At 62.7% G+C, this 18,135-nt stretch overlaps 2 protein-coding genes and 1 long non-coding RNA gene across 5 annotated transcripts in view; 1 reads left to right on the top strand and 2 right to left on the bottom strand.

Moving 5' to 3' along the window:
- The window catches only part of Tert (telomerase reverse transcriptase), a 42,724-nt gene extending 37,542 nt beyond the window's left edge, over positions 1–5,182 (top strand). The window contains exons 15-18 of the mRNA XM_048814193.1: positions 1,346–1,537; positions 2,986–3,118; positions 4,762–4,821; positions 5,174–5,182. Coding sequence (XP_048670150.1) covers positions 1,346–1,537; positions 2,986–3,118; positions 4,762–4,821; positions 5,174–5,182 — 394 coding nt within the window. The remainder of the gene's footprint in view (positions 1–1,345; positions 1,538–2,985; positions 3,119–4,761; positions 4,822–5,173) is intronic.
- A 243-nt stretch (positions 5,183–5,425) lies between these two features.
- Positions 5,426–18,135, bottom strand: part of Slc6a18 (solute carrier family 6 member 18) — a 13,595-nt gene continuing 885 nt past the window's right edge. Inside the window, exons 2-12 of one of the 3 annotated variants that reach the window (XM_015490439.2) lie at positions 14,814–14,954; positions 14,507–14,644; positions 14,026–14,207; positions 12,171–12,281; positions 11,395–11,507; positions 10,089–10,217; positions 8,057–8,213; positions 7,437–7,641; positions 6,980–7,139; positions 6,612–6,774; positions 5,426–5,712 (exon numbers count right to left, since the gene is read on the bottom strand). In XM_015490439.2, the coding sequence (XP_015345925.1) occupies positions 5,521–5,712; positions 6,612–6,774; positions 6,980–7,139; positions 7,437–7,641; positions 8,057–8,213; positions 10,089–10,217; positions 11,395–11,507; positions 12,171–12,281; positions 14,026–14,207; positions 14,507–14,644; positions 14,814–14,954 (1,691 nt within the window). In that variant the 3' untranslated portion in view covers positions 5,426–5,520. The remainder of the gene's footprint in view (positions 5,713–6,611; positions 6,775–6,979; positions 7,140–7,436; positions 7,642–8,056; positions 8,214–10,088; positions 10,218–11,394; positions 11,508–12,170; positions 12,282–14,025; positions 14,208–14,506; positions 14,645–14,813; positions 14,955–18,135) is intronic. The other 2 variants (XM_048813963.1, XM_048813962.1) reach the window with 2 other exon arrangements.
- Positions 15,185–18,124, bottom strand: LOC125619950. The gene is made up of 2 exons (XR_007351516.1): positions 17,818–18,124; positions 15,185–17,739 (listed from the first exon to the last, which is right to left on the bottom strand). It is a non-coding gene; the product is annotated as an uncharacterized LOC125619950 (long non-coding RNA).

The following is an 18,135-nucleotide window of genomic DNA, read 5'->3' as shown; positions in this document are numbered from 1 at the left end:
CCGTGGACTCAGGACAGACAGGGACAGACATCTGGGCCATCTCTTAGGAGTAAAGATGCAGAAATCCCGAGGTTGCAGTGGAGGGCAGTGCAACTGTTCCTGCCCTGGCGATTCTGGCCACCCTGGGCCTCGCGGTCCGGAGCCGAGCTCCGTCTCCAGTAGAGCTCTTTGGTGAGACGGTGGTTTTCTCTGTCTTGAGAACTGACTGGAGGGAGAGAATGACTTCCACCTTCACCTTGCAGCATACACTGCAAGGTGCAGGTAGAGGGTGTCCAGCGTGAGAAGCATGGACGCAGGAGTGAGCTGACCCCAAGGGAGCGCAGCAGGGCGTCCCCAGGGAACCTGAGAGCGCAGCACCCTCACGTCCTCCCTGACCAGCCTCTGCCTGTGCTGCTGTCCCTTGCTCACTTGGCCCACGAGGAAGGGTGACACGGCACACCCTTGGTCACCACCTGGCCCCAGGCCCTCGCTCTGCCCAGTCCTCACAGCCCAAATGCCAGCCCTGGGGTGAACTGGAAGAGACTGTGTTGGGAGCAGCTGGGAGGTTGGGACGTTTTCCCATCCGCCTGCAAGTCTGTGCGGAGGAGATGGCCAGAGACGCAGGTGGCCTCTCTCGGCCGTTTCTGAATGCTGAGGTGCCGTGCCTTGCCAAGACAGGTTACCCTTCAACCTGTCAGTGGCTTGGGAGGGACTGTGGGCCCCAGAAAGAAGCCTCGTTCTGCCACTGGCCTCAGGCGACACCTGGTGATGTGGAAGACCACTTCCAGCATCAGAGTCCAGAAGCCGGTGTCAGCAGACACGTCCTGGCGTGCAAACTGTGTGTCACGCAGAGACAGCCAGGGGCAGGAGGGCACTCTTCCTGTGTCCTGCGCACATCCCCTCCTGGGGCTGTGCCTGGCAAGGGTGTCAGTCGGACACCACTGGCAGGCGCTGTCACCGGGCTGCCAGTCTCTGCCGGGGCTTCAGGCAGAGGGCTGTGCCACACAGGCAGGAGCCACGTCTGCCATGCTCCACAACGGGGCTGCACAGGGGCGGCTGCCGGTGAGCTCTGTTGGTCGTGTCGCTGACGAGTGGACATCTGAGGTGATCCCAGGCTGGGGTACAGTCGTGCTGTCGGCCAGGTCCTGGCAGGAGCAGGCCGTGCAGGGCCTGGTTCGAGTGGCATGAGCCATGAGCCAGCTGGTTCTCAGAGCATGCTGCGTGCTCTGTGCCCAGCCCATCGGGGTCCTCGTGCCGGGCAGCTGTGCTTCAGGCGAGATGTGGCAGGGCTGGGGGAGGAGGCACAGGGCTCTGCGTCACAGCAGCTGTTGGGGGAACACACACCTGACACCCCTTTATGTCACAGCTATGCTCAGACCTCGGTCAGGGCCAGTCTCACCTTCCATCGCGGCTCCAAGGTGGGGCGGAACCTGCGTCGCAAGCTCCTGGCCGTCTTGCGGCTGAAGTGCCACGGCCTCTTTGTGGACCTGCAGGTGAGCGGGGCACATGCCCAGAGCCCCAGCACCAGGCCTTTACGGGTGGCCAGTCTTGTAGTTCTGTGTGTGCAAGTGTGTACGTGCATGTATGAGTGCACGTGTGTGCATGTGAATACACGTCTGCATTTCTCCTTAGGTATACATGTGTACCCATGTGCAGGTGTGTATGTGACTGCACACGAGCACGTGTGTGTGTGTGTGAGAGCAGCATGTGTGCACGTGTGCATGTCGAGTGCTGCATGTCCCGCCAGGTGCTCCTGCCCCTGCTTGTCCCTTCACAGTGACCCTGGGAGGGCCTGGCTGGAGTGGAGACTCAGGGGACCCCATGCCCTGCCCAGCCAGACTGTTCCTGGGTGGGGGTCCCCACAGGTGTGCCCACGCTGGCCATGGAGAGAACACCCTCTGGATCTTTGAGTCTTAAAGTCTTGTGTGTGTGTCGTGATGTGCACTGCATAAGCACCACTGCATACTGTAGCATGCACGGGTGGGATTTCCCGGAGCAGGGTCCCCCCAGGCCAACATGGCAGACCCCTGGGGCAGGTGTGGCTCATCGGAGCTGGACGGAGGCCCTTCCAGGAAGCTGAAGGGAGGGTCAGGGAACAGGTGGGCAGCTGCAGAGGGCACCGTGGGAGGAGCAGCCCCACCATGGGCGCCAGGCTGCCTGTGGAGGGCCAGGTGGCCTCAGGAAGCTGTGAGCAGCCCCAGGGTTCCAGGACGTCCCCAATGGGACCGCAGGGTGTGTACCGCAAAGGGGCTTCCATGTGATGCCTTGAGCCCTGTGGGGTTTGGCCTGTGACCACTGCCACCACAAGCACAAAGGGCCCGTTGCAGGGCCAAGTGAGGCTAACAGCTCTAAGGGGGGAGGTACCAGTCGGCCTCTTCAGGTCTGGCCTTGGTGGAAGCTGTCTCACATGCATCCTGTAGACGTGTTTGTGGAGCCAGCGAGGTTCAGAATGGAGAAGGAATAAGGAGCTGGAGGAGTGACTGGGCAGCCAACCGGGGGACTGCAAGGCCAGGGCTTGCTGCCGTCACCCTAGGTGCTGGCTCCCTGCCGGGCTCTGGGTGCGCCCCTATGAAGGACACTGTAGAGCTGGGGTGGGTGGGGATTCAAAGCTGGGTGGGCTTCAGATCCCCCCCAGAGCTTGTGGTGGGCAGAATAGGGAACCTCGGTGCCTGTGTCCACTCTCCAGAGCGGAGTGTGGGAGTCCGGGTTGCAGGTGGGACAAAGGGTCTCAGCAGCTGACCTTACACCAAGGAGGTTGTCCTGGGCTGGTGGCCCTGTCATCACCAGGGTTCCTGGGAGGGGAAAGGGAGGCTGCCCAGTGTGTTGGCCGGGCCTGGCCAGTGCCCTGGTTTGGGCGGAGGAGACCCCTTGGGCTTCTGGCCCCAGAGCTGTGACAGTCCCTGTGTGGTCAGTTGCTGTGCCTCAGGGACTGGTCAAGTCAGCAAACAGAAGCCCCACGGGCCTGTTCCTGAAGGTGTCTGACCCCACCTGGTGGCTTTGTGGCAGGTCCCACACCCGCAGCTCTGGGCAGGGCACCCTGCCCTTCCTGTGTGCCAGTTGGCTGAGAGTCACCAAGGGCTGCGGGTGCCGACCTGGGGCTGGGGTGCTGGAGCAGCGGGGGCCCCTCAGCTACACCCAGGTGTGCAGAACCGGGTCTGCCCCTGAGTGGTGGCCTCAGCCGGGGGTGTGGCGGGGGAGCAGGAACAGGGCCTGGTGGGGCCCACTTCTGCTCAGATCAGGCACCAGGCCCCTTCCTGGACTTGGGCTCCCTGCCTGGGCCGTGGATCTGCTGTCCCAGGCCCGTCCTTCGTGGGACGGTTCTGTTTCCCTTCATCTGGGGAGTGCATCTGGCAGAACCACTTGACCCCAAAGGCTGGGGAGTCACCTCCCCACAGGTGACCCTAGCTGGGCCCAAGGGGAGTATGGGGAGGGTACCTGTGGCTAGCCAGGGTCCTGGGACGTGTCCTTCTGAGCTGATGGACCAGCAGTTGAGGGGACGTGTCCATCTCTGAACTGACCAGCCCGTGTGTAGCCACTGAAGCTCCAGGTCATGACTGCTGCTGCAAAGGAGCAAGCCCTCCGGGAGGACAGGTCCTCGTTCTGGACTCTCTGCTGGGTGGACCCCATCGGTCCCTACCTGGCCTGTCTCCAGGAGCCAGCCTGGGTGCTTGCAACAGACAGGACCTTGCACAGGGGTGCGTCCATGCAGGGTCAGACCATTCGGCCCTGCTCCCTAGAGTCTGAGCCTGTCCATCCCTCCATGGATGCCGCTCAGCCTCCTCCTGCTCTCAGGGCATCAGCAGTGACCTTGAACAAGTGGTGTGTTTGGTGGGGTGGACATGCCTCTGCCATGTTTTAGACCACCTGTCTGTCCAACAGTGACCCACCAGTTGGATCCCCTCCTGTCCCTCTTTCTTTCTACCCAGTAGTACCCACAGCTGCTTTGAGCATGTGAATAGGATGGAACTTTCTAGGTGTGCTGTCACCACCCCACCCCTTCCTCTCAGTGGCTGGACAGGGGCACAAGTCCTGCCGTTTCCAGCACCACTGTGAAGTGTCCCCTCACTGGGTGGCACTCCTGCTGTTCCTGTGAAGTTCTCCACCCAGAGTCACTTGGGCTGGGGAGCAGGTCCTGCTCGGCACCCAGTGTTCCGAAGTGCGGCATGAACATAAAACACGTCCCTGGAGGTGGCTTGCCAACAGCCACCATTTGTGTTGTCTAGGGGCAATGGTGGGATCTTCAGGCCCCGTGTGGGTGGGGAGAGCACACTGCCCCTCCTCACCATCCTGTGGTCAGCTGCAGCCCCCTCCTCCTGCTGCCACCCTCCAAGCTCAACCAGCCTCCCCTGCAGTCTAGACCCCAGGGAAGGGCCATCTCACCCAGAACATGGACCCCAAAGACTTGCATAGCCCTGGAGAGGCCCTACCCAGGGAAGACACCCAAGAGCAGAACTCAACGGGGAGGGTCCAGTGGAGCCTGAAGCCCACCTTTGGGCTTAGCCACTTCTGAGGACCAATGAAGGCATTTAGTATGAGTTCATCTTCTGCCAGGTGCGACGGGGAGAGGACAATGTGCTGAGTTTCGGTGGAGCCCTGGATGGAGGGGCCAGAGCAGGACCTACCCGGTCTGTGGGCACAGAGCACTTTGGGCTCCCTGTAGCCAATGCCATGTTGGACACACAGCTGCCCAGCAGGGGGCAGCACTGGGTGTGCCTTTGCTCTGGGGTCCAAACTGGCCATGGGCAAGGAAGGCACAGACCACCCTGAATCTGTGTTGGCTAGGGTTTCAGCACCATGGACAGCGCTGCCTGGCCAGGCACCAAGGAGAGAGGTGCTGCCCAGGTAAGAAGCTACAGGTGCACATGGCCCCTCTCCAGGCCCCACACTTCAGACGACCCAGGCTCTGCCCGAAGGGAAGAGGCAGCAAGAGAGGAGCAGGAGTTGGGTGAGACGCGCCCTGCCGGTGGCTCAGTGTGAGGCCAGCTGTGGCCAAGGCCGTTCAGAGGCTCCGCAGGGGCCGCGCCAGGCAGGTGGCTGGGTTGGGTCCCGAGATGGGACAGTTCACTGTCCCTCTCCCTTCTAGTACCTTCTTAGACAAAAGCAGGCACTTGGGGCCACGGCACCATGCAGGCTTCCTCAGCAGTGGCCCAGGGCTCCTGCGCTGCCCGTGCCAGCAGCCATGTCTGCCCCTCAGGTCCCTTGAGCGGTGCTCTCCCCGGCTGCTCTGGGTGAGGAGAGGGCACTTCCCTCCCTGCCGGAGCACGCTGGCCCCTGGGGACAGCGAATGGCCACAGAGACTGCAACCCTGTGGGACCTGGGTTGGAGGAGCAGCCTCACGTGGATGGCCAGGACCCAGGGATCAGACACTGTGGCTGCCTGGACCCACGCGTTCCGGGACGTCTGAAACCCTTTGCAGGCAGCGTGGACACGGTGGAAGCCGGGAAGCAACGATCGCGTGTCTCGTGGCAGCAGGCGTGTAATGAGGCTGGGTCTGAGGCTACAGGCCGGCAGTCCCTGCTCCCATCCGCCCTGGCCCATCCCTCAGCAGCCCCTGCCCTCCTCTGGCTTCATGCTGGTGTCTGGTTGTGTGTCCTTCAGCCTCCGCCTGTGCTGGGCCAGCAGCTTGGCCAGTGCGACAGCTGGGACCCACAGCAGGGGCAGGAAAGACAGGAGCATGCAGATGACGCGCACCCAGCCTGGGTAGAGCTTCTCCTCCCGAGAGGGGAACTGCTCCTGTCAGGAGGAGAGCATGCTCAGCAGGGCGCCCGGGGCAGAGGCTGCATCCCCCGGCCACAGGCACCTGGGACTGAGCCAGCCGTCAGCCCCCGGAACTATTGTGGCTGCTTCACCTCGTCCCTTCCCAAGACAAAGGAGCAGGTGCACACACATTCTAGGTTGAGTGAAAGTGGAAGAGCCACTCGGCCAGGCCCCGGCTGCCCAGGAGGAGCCCCTCCTGCAGTGGGACCATGGAGTGGCTGGGCCCGTGAACCCAGCCGCCTCCTGTGTGAGATGGCAGCACTAGCCACCAGCTTTGGGGCTTTGAGGGGCAGGGTGTGTCCAGAGGGACCACGCACACCGGTTCCTCAGCAAAGGCCACTCTGCTGGCCCTTGCCATCCTGGGGCCCTGTTCTGAGACTGGGGAGAGGACTGGTAGGTGTGCAGCTCGGCCTGCTGGGCACCCTTCTCAGGAGAACAGGACTTGCCCGAGAGGCACTGGTCCCCAAGGCTGCGGAAAGCCTGGGGCTGTGTGGACGGCACAAGGTCAGCTCAGGACGCCCTTGGCACCACTTCCTTTATTGCAGACCACCAGTGGGCAGTTTCCTCTTCTTGTCCCCCCCACCCAAGGGAAGTATGGCATGAGTCGGTGTCCTAAGGGGGCACCTGTGATGGCCTGGGTTGCGGCTGGGGTCCACACTATACTGACCAAAGCCTTTGCCCCAGGCTGCCCCCTGGAGTCAGCTTTGCTCTACCCAGGACCCTGTGCCCCAGTGGCCACAGGTTCACAGCAAGGCCACCTGCTCACATCTCCAGCCTCCTGGATGCCAGCAGTGGCCAGGCTGCAAGGACAGGAATGTCCCCATGTGGGTCATCTGGGTCCTGATGGCACTCTAGGGTCCAGGCAGGGGACCTACGTGTTGGGGGCTCCAGGCCTTGTAGCTGGGTGGTGTCTGGGCCAGGAGGACGATGTAGGCCAGTAGGATGCCCAGCAGCAGCATGGGGCTCACTGCCCACCACGACAGCCTCCAGTAGAGGCTGGGCCGCCGCCCAGTCATCCACTCAATGTCATCACAGAACCTGCGTGAGACACTCAGGCTCCTGGAGGGCCCGTGGGCAGTCCACCCTCAGAGGCAGGAGCTTGGGGACCCACCCGGCATTTCCACAGGCTGCCCAGAGCCAAGCCCGCTGGGATCTGGCGAGGAGACGTGGAGTGGGCCTGTGCTGCCAGCCCCCGCCTGTCCCACCGGGGGGCTGCCAGGGCATTCCCTGGGGGTCAGCTCACCGCCTCATTCCATAAACATAGATGACCCCAACGACCTCCAAGAAGGCAAAGATGATCAGGTTCAGGGAGGCCGCGAAGTTGTCAAAGATCTCCAGCCAGTAGCTGCCAGACTGCAGCGTGAAGCAGGTAGCCAACAGGAAGCTGGCCAAGCAGGCCAGTCCTGGGGACAGACATGGTGCAGGCCACTCCAGCATCTGACAGGAGACTCCAGGTCCTTGCCCTGTCTCTCCCTGTGCTGCAAGGACCTCAGGGCCAGGGTGGGGAGGAAGCCCACCCTCCTCCACTGAGGCCCCACCTTGCATGGAGCAGCCTGGCTATCGTCCCCCAAGTTGGAACACAGCCCCCCCCCCCAAGCTCTGCATGCGAGAGGGGCATCTGGACATCAGGTGGAGTAGACAGTGGATTGGAGGCTGGAATGTGGGGACAGGCCCTCCAGGTGGCTGAGCCACCCACTCACCAGTCAGGGCCTCCTTGGGAACCCCTTTGGGCAAGACCCCCACGTCCAGCAGTGGCGTGATGATCCCTTCCATGTTCCCGAACATGGAGGACAGGCCCAGGGTGAAGAGCATGCCAAAGAAGAGCACAGCCCAGCCCGGTGCCCCCGGCATGTGCAGGATGGCCTCCGTGAAGACGATGAAGGCCAGGCCTGGGCCCGAGGCACTCTGCAACACAGGGCACACCGTGGACACCGGGCACGATCCCCACGCACCACACATCCCTCTCAGTGAACTCCGAGGGGAGGAGGGACCTTCCCTTTAGGAAGCCAGCAGGTGAGCGCACCAGGCTTTGGGGTTGGGCGCCATGAGGCGCTGCCGAGGTCCTGCCTCCTGACTGCTCATCCCAGCCTGGTGCCCCAGGTCCCAGGCATCCACTGGCTTCCGTGACCACGCTCTGGCCTCCCCCTGGAGGGCCCAGGCCCCGCCATGCCTGCTTCCTCGGTGGAGCCTGGTCTCCTGACCTGCTGGGCAGGTTCCCAGGCAGGCATGGACGGGTCCTTCCATCTGGGCCTGTGGGGATGTTCACAGCCGTCTGCGGCAAGGCCTCCGGTCCTCTGTGGAGGGCCTGCCCGTGTGGTACCTTGTCCAGGAAGTCCTTCAGGCAGCAGGCCTTCAGCGGGAGCCGGGCCACCCTGTCTGGCTGTGTGGTGTTCAGGCGCATGAGGACAGCCGGGTAGTCGTCCCTGGGGATGCTCTGCTCTGGGAAGTCGAACTCGTTGATGAGGCTGAGGATGTTGCTACAGGACAGAAGGGGGTGGTCAGTGGGGCTGGGCCATCAGTCCTGGCCAGCGAACATCCAGGGGAACAGAGCCCGTGGCAGCTTCCCAGCAAGGGCTCTGTCCCTCTTGGCTGCCTGTGGGATCTCGTGGAGGCTGTGTCAGGGCCAGCACTTGGTGGTCACTCCACAGACAAGGGGGAGGCTGCTCCCAGCCTCTGGGCCTGGAGGGGCCACTCTTCTGTGAGTGCAGGTGAGGTGGGGCTTCTGAGGAGGTGAGGTGGCACCGAGTGCAGCATTCTGGGAGGGCTCAGCCTCCTGTGGTGTTCTGGGGGGACCCTGGCCCGTCTAGCCCCTCTCTCCAGCACAGTTCCCCGGGGGAGCAGCACTCAAGGGCCAACCAAGTCTGCCCACCCCCAGCTCTTGGGCCTGCAGGGCAGCTCATCGGCTCCAGGGAGGGGCAGCTGTGAGTGGTGGGTCCTCCTGGTCGTGCTTTGTGGTGGCTATTTGCAGATATTCGAGGAGTGACACCGTGCACCTGCAGGCTCCTGTCGAGGTGGGTGAGTCTGGGCTTCTGTGCACACAGGGCTCCTCTGGCGTCTGCTGGGCAGCATGTCACTTGCTTTGGTTGGCAGTCTCGCTGCATGAAGTGGCCCAGGACAGAGCTGAGGGTTCTTTTGCCGTGTGCAGCACAGCGCAGCCTGCCTTGCTGAGAAGGCTCTGGGCTGGCGCTGCCGGCTGGGGCTCCGCACCAGTCGCCACTGCTGTGCGTAGACAGGTATCTGAACGGAGGCACGGTGGGCAGGTGGTGGCTGATGGAGGAAGTGTGGACTGCAGGTCACCCGCTCTCCCAAGGACGTGGGCCCTGCATTCCGTGACCCGGTGTTGTGAGACTGCAGACACAGCACAGTGCCTCCTGAGACTCGGCCCAACCCCAGCCGCGTGTGCTGGTCGCTGGATGCCGTCTTGACTTTTCACGCAAAGAAGCCGGAAGCGCCATGGCTCGGTCCTCGTGGGGCTCGCGCTGTTCTTTCTGTGATCTGCACACGCTGCTCAGCCGCCCCGGGAGCTGGGGGCGCAGGCTGCACATGGTGCACCCCTCTGTGCTGACGCTGGTGGTTAGAGCCAGGCATCCCCCTGCGGCACCAAGGATGTCCCTGTGGTCCCTTCTCTGGGGCGTCCTGGCAGTGTCCCTGGCCTGCACATACCAAGACTCCCCTCCTTGACCCAGAAAGTATGGTGACCAAGGATGTCTCCAGACCCTGCTGTTGTCCCCATGTGGGCAGAGTGGCCCCTAGGGAAGGGGAGCTGGTCCACCTGCCCAGATTCCAGGGGTGACGCGCTGGAAGCCTGTGGAGTAGCTGCAGCTGGAACCACAGCGGGCCACCCCTGTGACACAGTCCTGCCAAAGCCATGCCATCCCGGCCACACAGGCGTCCCAGCCTGGTGCCCCAGGTCCCAGGCATCCAGTGTCCTGCATGAGTGACCACAGCAGGACCCACCCTCAGTCTAGACAGCGTGGTGCCCAAGGTGTCAGCAGGGCTGCCCTCCCAGGGCTCTGGTGGAGAAGGCTGCCCGCTTCTCCCAGCATCTGGTGGCCCCTCGGTGTCTGCCCTCCTCTGTGCCATTTCCTCTGTGTGTTTTTAAGGACACTGTCCTTTTAAGGACCTGTCACTGGGGCCCACCCTACTCCAGGATGACCTCACCTCAATCCAAGCCTTAGTTTCATCTGCAAAAACTCTTTTCCAAAGCAGGTCACGTTCTGAGGTCATGGGTGGGCATGAAATCTTAGGCGCTGTCCCCCCGCCCCCACAGGGAGAACGCACACACCCGCTGCTCTTCTCCAGGGAGCAGATTCCAGGGCAAGCCCACAAGGTCAGAGGGCACCTGTGCTCACCTGTCCAGGCACTGCCGGTAGTCATTGGTTGCCTTAAAGCCCATGACCGAGAAGATGGTGATGGACGCGTACAAGGAGGTCAGGCTGTTGACCAGGGCGATGGTCACAGCGTCCTTCTTGCAGTTGTTCCTGGGCACAAGCACACACCTGCCACAGGGCTCTGTGGGCCATGACAGACTACCCTCCTCAGCCCCACTCTGCACCTGAGGTCCAGGTGTCCTGTGCTCCCAGTACAAGAGGCCACGGCCAGCAGGGGCTGCAGGCCAGTAGTTTGGGACTGTGCCTAGAGACTGGCACACATGTGCCCTGGGAATACATCCAGTAAATGTCCACAGCCTCTGGTACAGCCCTGCATCCTGCCCAGCCCCCTCCTGCCCAGCCCCCTCCTGCCCTGTCCCCCTCCTGCCCTCCACCCCTCCTGCCCTGTCCCCCCTCCTGCCCTGCCCGCCTCCTGTGTCACTGCAGTGTGTCCTGGCTACTCGTGTCCAGGAGCTGTGTCCAGGAGCTGCAGTGGTAGTGCCCTGTGCAAACCTGGACTCTCAGAGCTCTGCCTCCTGGGACCAGCTGTGGCCTGTTTGGGTGACTACTGAGGTTGACACATGCTGTATCTATGCCTCTGTGGTCCCCGAGTCCTAGGGATCTAGGTCAGCATCATGCCCGTCATGAAGGAAATGTGAAAGTCGCCCAAGCACAGCGGGTCGTCCGTGCCAGCCTAGCAGCAACAGCCGGAGGCTGCGGCTCTGGCCCGCGATGCTGCTCTGACCGTGTCAGAAGACTCTGCCGAGCCCAGTGCTGCGGAGGCCGCGGCCGTAGGCCAGAAGGACTTCTGCCAGGACGGCTGCCGCTACCTTCGCCTCAGACAGACCCCACCTGCTGACAGACCCTTGTGGCTTAGATCACTGTGACCCAACGCCTCGAGTCATCTCCCTGGTTCTCCGAGCACACCCAGGTTGGCCACGGCACACGTGTCCCTGGACCAGTGCTCATTTCCAAGTGAGTACCACGTCCTTGGTGCAACTCGGATGGCTTTCTCGACTGGCACCACTTGGAACCCTGCCCCTGGCCTGATGACCTGAGTTCTCTTCCTGGTGCAGATGACCCTGCTCTTCAGGGTGCCGGCCTGACCCAGCAGCCCTCAGGGGATGCCCTGCATCCCCCCAGGGACGGCTCAGAGGCCTCGAGAGCCGCTACCCAGAAAGAGGTCCCCATGTCAAGTGCTCGGGAGGTGGGACCTTGGTGTGTCTCCACAGCATGCCGGCTCAGCACCCAGGCTGCGGAAGAGGCCACACCCAAGCTAGCCACCTACCTGGGCGGGTTGTAACTGGCCAAGGCAATGTGTCCTCCAAAGGCCAGGGACAAAGAGAAGAAGATCTGGGTGGCCGCATCCAGCCACACCCGAGGGTTCCGGAGAATTTGCATCTGGAATGAGTCAGGTGGCCTCCTCAGGCAGCAGGCAGACCACACCTCGGCCCACCACTGCTGCAGAGCCTCGCGGGGCTCTCACGGGGCTCCCACGGGGCACCCTCACCGCATGTGGGGCCAGCAGAGATACCAAAGACTGGGGACCATGCAGGAGCTGGTGGGCTTAGAGGGGAGACGGAACATGGCCAGTGCCAGCCACTCTGTGAGGTGGCTGGCCAGCCTGCAGCTCTGCTGGCCCTTAGAGGCCCTCGCAGCGCAGGTGTCCAGGAGCAATCTCCGTGCACTCCCAGACCTGGTGGTTTGGGGGGACTTGAAGGACCCTGGGTGGAGCCACCTGCACTCAGTGCCCTGCTTCTCTGCTGCCAGGACACCTGGTCCCGGCCAGCTCTCCCGGAACCTCCTGTAGCCTTCTGCCCAGGTGTCCTAGAGACGCCAAAGCCTCCTGGTCCCACCAGTGAACTCATGCCTACTGTCCCTTGGTCCTCCAAAGCCCCTTTCCTGAGGCCCAGCAGCCCCCTCCCACCTTCGTGGCTCCCTGCCCTGGCTGGCCTGGCTTCTGACCCCTGGACTGCCCAGGGCCCCTGTGTGTCTCCCGGGTGCTCACACCTGCGAGGAAGGGCTGCGACCCTGGCCTGCGCCCTGGAGCCAGGACTCACTTACGTCGGGTGTGAACAGGTACATCAAGCCTTCTATGGCCCCAGGAAGGGTCAAGCCCCGGATGAGGAAGATGGTCAGGACCAGGTAAGGGAACAAGGCTGTGAAGTAGATGGCCTGGAGGGAGAGCAGAAGTCAGACGTGGCCCGTCACAGGGCAGCTCTGCAGCAGCAGGTGAGCCAGAAGCACCGGGGCGGCCAGTGTCCTCTGTGTCTGGCCAGCAGTGGGCAGTCCAGGGATGCTGCGCCAGGGGCTTTGAACAGTCAGGCCCACTGTCATGCCCCTCTGGGTTCTTCCGGGACCAGCAGGACAGGGGCTGGAAGGAGCCTGGCCATGCCCCGTCCTGGGCCTCCCCGTCTCTCCTGGACACCCTCCTTTCTGACCTGTGTCTTCCCCCCCCCCCGGGCCTCTCCAGTCTCCCTCCCTGGCAGGTGTCAGGCTCTCGGCCCCTGCTCTGCTGCCAGCTCCCTCTTTCTCCCTTCCTCTTCACCCTGATGACCCCACTGACCGCAGGGCAGGGCAGGCTCTCCTCCCCATGCAGGCCAGACCCCATTCTCAGCTGGGTTGGGGCAAGACTGCTCCCTTGGTGACCACCTGGGAAGATCTAAACGTGGATGCTGTTCCTCACTGCCCCCAGCCCAGCCCTGACAGACTTTGGCAACCACCCAGGGTGCCTCTCCAGGGACATTTGGAACTTCGTCTCTGGTCTAGCGGAATCACTCCAGTCCTCTCGAGAGCAGAATGCCCAGGGAGAGGACACACAGCTTCAGCAGGGGGCTGAGGGCATACACAGGGCTAGGGCACATAGTTCCTGCAGCCCAAGGGTTGCAGGCATGGCCAGGGGTGCACAGACTCTGCCATCCCCTGAAAAGGACCTGTGTGTGCACAGATGGGACTAAGTGATGCCTCAGAGGAGAAATGTGGGGAGCCCTTGCTGGTGAGCAGAGACCCTGGCTCCAGGGGTCCTCACTGCCCCTGGGGAAGCCTTGTGGGTGGAAACCAGTGCAGTGTTCCTGTTATCTAAGTCCGTCAAAGACAGCTGCCTGCCTAAGGCAGGACACACCGCAGTGCACTTGCCATTAGCAGCCTATCAGCAAAATGTGCAATGGTAGCACAGTCACATTCCACTTGTCCTTCTGGGGGACAGAAGGACAAGTGAAATGTGCTGCAGTTCTCAAGCATACTGCATGGTCACCACTCGAAGACGGGTCACCTGCTACGGCAGCCGCTGCAGCAGCTGACCACCCCTTGAGGAGGCAGATGGAGCATGAAAGTACTGAGAGAAGCAGAAACAGGAACAAAGACAGAGAAGTAGAAGAGGAAGAATGGCTAGGCACCGTGGGCACGCCTGTGATCCCAGCAACTTGGGAGGCTGAGGCAGGAGGATCTCAAGTTCAAGGACAGCCTCAGCAATGTGGGACTCTCAGTAATTTAGCAAGTCCCTGTCTCAAAATAAAAAATAGAAAGGACTGGGGATGTGGCTCAGTGGTTAAAGTGCCACTGGGTTCAATCCCCAGTACCAAAAAACAAACAAAAGCCTAACTAATGATGGGGCAAAACAGCTTGTCATGGTCACATTAACTGCAAATGTCTCAGCACCTCATGTGAAAAGCAGGGACGGTCCAATCAGATGACGAGTGAGACCCGTAAAGGGCTGTCTACAAGGACAACACTATCAGTGCGGGGACTCGGATGGAAAGATCCTCCACGCACACGTGGCCAGAAGGTCGCCGGGATGGGGTGGCTGCCATGTGTTCAGAGCAGAGGGCTCCTGGGTGCGGAGGGCGTCTCACAGTGTCCCAGGCCGCGGGCCCCACATCAGCTGCGGGTGCAGCAGGCAGGGGCCTGCCAGGGCACTTACCTTCCCTGTGGTCTCGATGCCCCTGATGACACACAGATACAAAACTGCCCAGCAGGCGGCCGAGCACATGACCAGGCGCCACTGCATCGTGCCGCTGTCCTCGATGTCGGCCGTGATGTTGAGCGTCTGCCGGTACCAGAAGTAGCTCACGGGGCTGCTGCCCTGGCACTCCCCCACCAACCCTGGAACAGGACGGGGGCAGGTCAGGGCCCGTCCAGGTGCTGCTGGGCTCCTGGCCCCCCTGTAGGCCCACGGGCCTCTCTGTCCTCTCCTCGGGGCCACAGTGGAGATCAGAAGCAGCTGTGCCAGGCCCACGCCTCCCGTGAGTGAACTGGGCCCCGGTCACCAGAGGCCAGCAATGGAAGACGAGAGCCGGGCTTCACAGTGGCCCGTGAGTGTGCTGGCTGGGCACAGACCTGCTTCCCACCTCTGTCCACCTGGCACTGGCACTGGCCCCCCAGCCCCCGGCCGTGGCCCTCACCTGTTCTATTGAGGTCTGGCGGGCAGCTGCTCCAGGGCAGCGGGTGCTGGAAGGAGTTGAGGAAGTACCAGAGAACCCACACCAGGACCGTGTTGTAGTACAGGCTGACCAGCAGGTTCACCGTGAAGCAGCCCAGCCCTGCGGGTGGGCAGCACGCCAAGCCAGGGAGAAGAAACAGACCCAGTGAGACCCCCGCACAACGCTTCCGTGCCCTTCCGGAACAAGCGCGCTCTGCATCGGGTTGCCTCCGCCCCCGGGAGGGCCTGGCCCCGAGCAGCAGGGCGGGGTCTGGGGGAGGTGTGCGCACCTACTCCGCCGAGGTAGGGGCAGATGGCCGTCCACACCCCGATGCTGCCCCTCCGCAGGCGCTGGCCGATGGCAAGCTCAATGTGGAAGAGGGGGATGCCCTCGAATACCAGGGCAATGCAGTAGGGGATGAGGAAGGCCCCTGGGGAGACACAGGCTGTCAACCACTGCCCCTGGGGCAGTGAGTGTGTGTCGGGGGTCAGGGAGAGCCACGTGCCGTCCTCTTGAAGTGGGGAGGGACCCCAAGTGCTGGGGGAACCCCAGAGGTGCTGCGTGGTTGCTAGACTCATGCTGCCTTGGGCTCAGTGAGTGGTGCGGAGGGCTGAGGGCTGTCCGGTCACGCTGGGCTCAGGTGCCCCGTGGCTCTCCTGGGTCTGGAGTGGTCTCCCAGGGCCCCCCCCGTGGCTCTCCTGGGGTCTGGAGTGGTCTCCCAGGGCCCCCCACATGGCTCTCCTGGGGTCTGGAGTGGTCTCCCAGGGCCACACCCCCCACATGGCTCTCCTGGGTCTGGAGTGGTCTCTGCTCATGGAAGTCAGAGCATTGGCGACTCTGATCATCTCTTGAGCTTCCCTCAGAGGGGACCTGGGACTCTGACCATGGCCCCGGGTGGGCTGGGACTCATCTCTGTTGCTCGCATGTCGCCCTCATTTCCTGTCCAGGTGCTGTGAGGTGAACGCCCACAGAAGTGGGGGGATGAGGGCCCCTCAGGCCCCTGGGAGGGAGCACATGCCCCAAACCAATTCCCAGGCCAGAGGACGCAGCAGGCAGAGGCGGAGGCTGAGCGTCTGCAGGATGGGCCAGCCGTGGACAGCAGAGCACAGCACCTCCCCCCAGCTGAGGGCGTGAAGCTGCGCTGAGCCCTCCCGGAGCCTACAGGGCCCGGCTCCAGCTGGACAGCTGGGCACTTTGACTCCCAGTTGAGCCTCCACCTGTGAGGCCTAGAACACATGGTTCTCCCAGAGTGGAGGGTCCTGTGCACCCCAGCGGGCTGCTGGAGGATGGTGGCCTCTCAGCTCTGGTGGGCACGCTGGCGGGCAGCTGCTTCCTCTCTCCATTAATGGCCATGAAGACTCTTCCACGTGCTGACAGGCGTGTCCCCACCTGCACGTGTGGGTCCAGGGCCGATGGCAGGGAGCCTTCTGACCTAAGACTAGGCCCCCGGGGACGCCAGCCAGTGGCGATGGTCCTCCTCCGTGGCTCTACAGTCTCATCAGCAACACGAATTAGGAAGCAGACCACGCAGGCTGGTCGCTGGGGAGCAGCTCGGCTGCCCAGGGCACAGGCAGCCGGGGAACCCGTTCTGTCAGCTGCCCTTACACAGAACACAGGGAGAGCTGGGAAACAACATTGCTGAATTTGAACAAAGAAGGAGGGCTGACCAGCATGGTCAGGCCGCCAGACGTCCAGCGCCAGTCAGCTCTCCCAAGCCCTCACGCTGGAGTGCAGCGTGTCCTGCAGAGGGGGAGGTGGCAGTGCCTTGCTGACCGCTGCCTACACTGCATGAGGCGGCCCTGGGAGAAGTCCTCACGTCACAGGCCGCAGTGCCAGGGAAAGGCTCGTGGGCACCAACCACTGAGAGAGTGTCGGGAGAAAAGGAGGTTCTGTTGGCCTGGGGCTGCAGGACAAGCCAGGCAAGACAGGCCAGATCTCACGGAGGGGACCCTGGGAGGCCAGTGTGAGCGCTGGACAAGGAGTAGGGGTGCTCGGCATTCCATGGGCTGGCCAAGACCTCCGCGGAGCCAGCCTTGTAGGCGGGCTCCAGGGACACCAAGCCCAGCGGAAATGCTCCCACCACCCCACAGAAGGTCACTCAAGGCCAATGGAACTCAGTCTTTCGTGGAAACCGACAACCCAGCTGCAAAGCTCATACGCAAGGCTCGTAGCCAGTCAGTGTAGAGGGAGGTACGGGGCTTGCGCTGCCGCGCCAGGGCACAGGTGCGTGAACCACAGTGATTGAACCAGAGTGATTTGGGGTGCAAGACTTCATGATGCTCAAGGGGGTCCAGTAGGTCCAGAGTCAGGTCCATGACGGACAAACAGGCAGTGCAGGGGGGTGACGGACAGCTTCCTCCAGATCCCACTGCATGGGGCTGGAGCAGCCAGCCCAGTCCACACCGTCCTTCTAGCTCCCTGGGGGGAACCTCAGTCCCTGACAGGTGCCAAATGGCTCCCTGGGCGTCGGATGCACCTGTGATTTAATGTGCTAAGGACAGGATGAAGCAGCTGGCCATGAAGGGCCCATGTGATGGGGTCAATGTAACTCTTCCCAGGGCCTTTGCCCTGTTCAGGTTCAGTGCTGCGTTTAGTCCTGTCTTTGAAGAGGAGCTCTCTAAAGCTGAGTGGTGGTGAAGGGAGAGAAATCGATACTCACTGTGGTAGTCATGGGTCTGTGTGAGTGCAAACACCACCTGTCTCCTTGTCACTGTGACTTGTTTTCAAAGGAGACCAAGAAAGGGGCATTGTCCCACATGGTGAAGCACCCGTGGGGATCCAAGTTACAGGGACACGGCCCTCTCGTGACACCTCGCCAAGCGATTGCACATCCAGAAGCTGATGCTTGGGAAACTTCAACAGTGGAGAATTCCCCTCTGGCCCATCAGTGCACCCAGGTGCCCAGGCGGGGCCACCTGGGGCTCCGCGGCTCAGGAAGGCAAGTTCCCGAAGCTCCCGGAGCCACTGGAGGCATGGGTGTGGCTGCCGCCTTCCTGGCTGGTGTCCAGGGCTACGGCCCAGAGAGGGGCAGCAGAGGCCTGGCCTTTAGGGCCTAGAGCTTCCCAGAAGCCTCCCTGGGGCCTCTTCCATGGGAGGAGGTACAGGGCCAGGGTGCGGTCCCAGCAGACCCCATGGGGACCAGTGCCCTGGGCAGCCAAGACCCTTCTCCTTCCTCTGCTTGTCTGCATTTTCAAAACGCTCTGGCCCGTGTGCTCCTGTAACAGTCAGACCGTGAGCTTTAGAGGAGTGGCTCCGAGGGCAAGGCCAGGGCCAGCCCCGAGCACCCTCCGCACCTCAGCTGTCCACCTTGCAGCCAGGAGGGCACTGGTCTGCCTCCAGCCAGAGACACCAGGCCCGTACGCTCTCAGCCCTGCCGCGCCTGGGCACCGGCCTCGGGCCGTGGACCCTGAGGGAGATCTCCTGCATTCCACTGGAGCGGTTCCTCTGCCGAAAGCCAGGAGCGCGAGGCTCGGGAGACCATCCTCGGCCCCGGGAGACGGCAGGTCCGGCAGTGGCTGCCGGAGCCCTGAGGGAAAGTGGGCCTGGCGTCCCAGCACAGCCTGGCATGACTCTCCCGTCACAGCTGGGGACGTCGGCGACCCCCCCCCCCC

The sequence above is a fragment of the Marmota marmota genome, unplaced genomic scaffold (assembly GCF_001458135.2).
Source record: "Marmota marmota marmota unplaced genomic scaffold, marMar, whole genome shotgun sequence".
NCBI classification, from domain to species: domain Eukaryota; kingdom Metazoa; phylum Chordata; class Mammalia; order Rodentia; family Sciuridae; genus Marmota; species Marmota marmota.
Note: the sequence above shows the minus strand (reverse complement) of the source record. Positions and strands in the feature narration are given on the sequence as shown.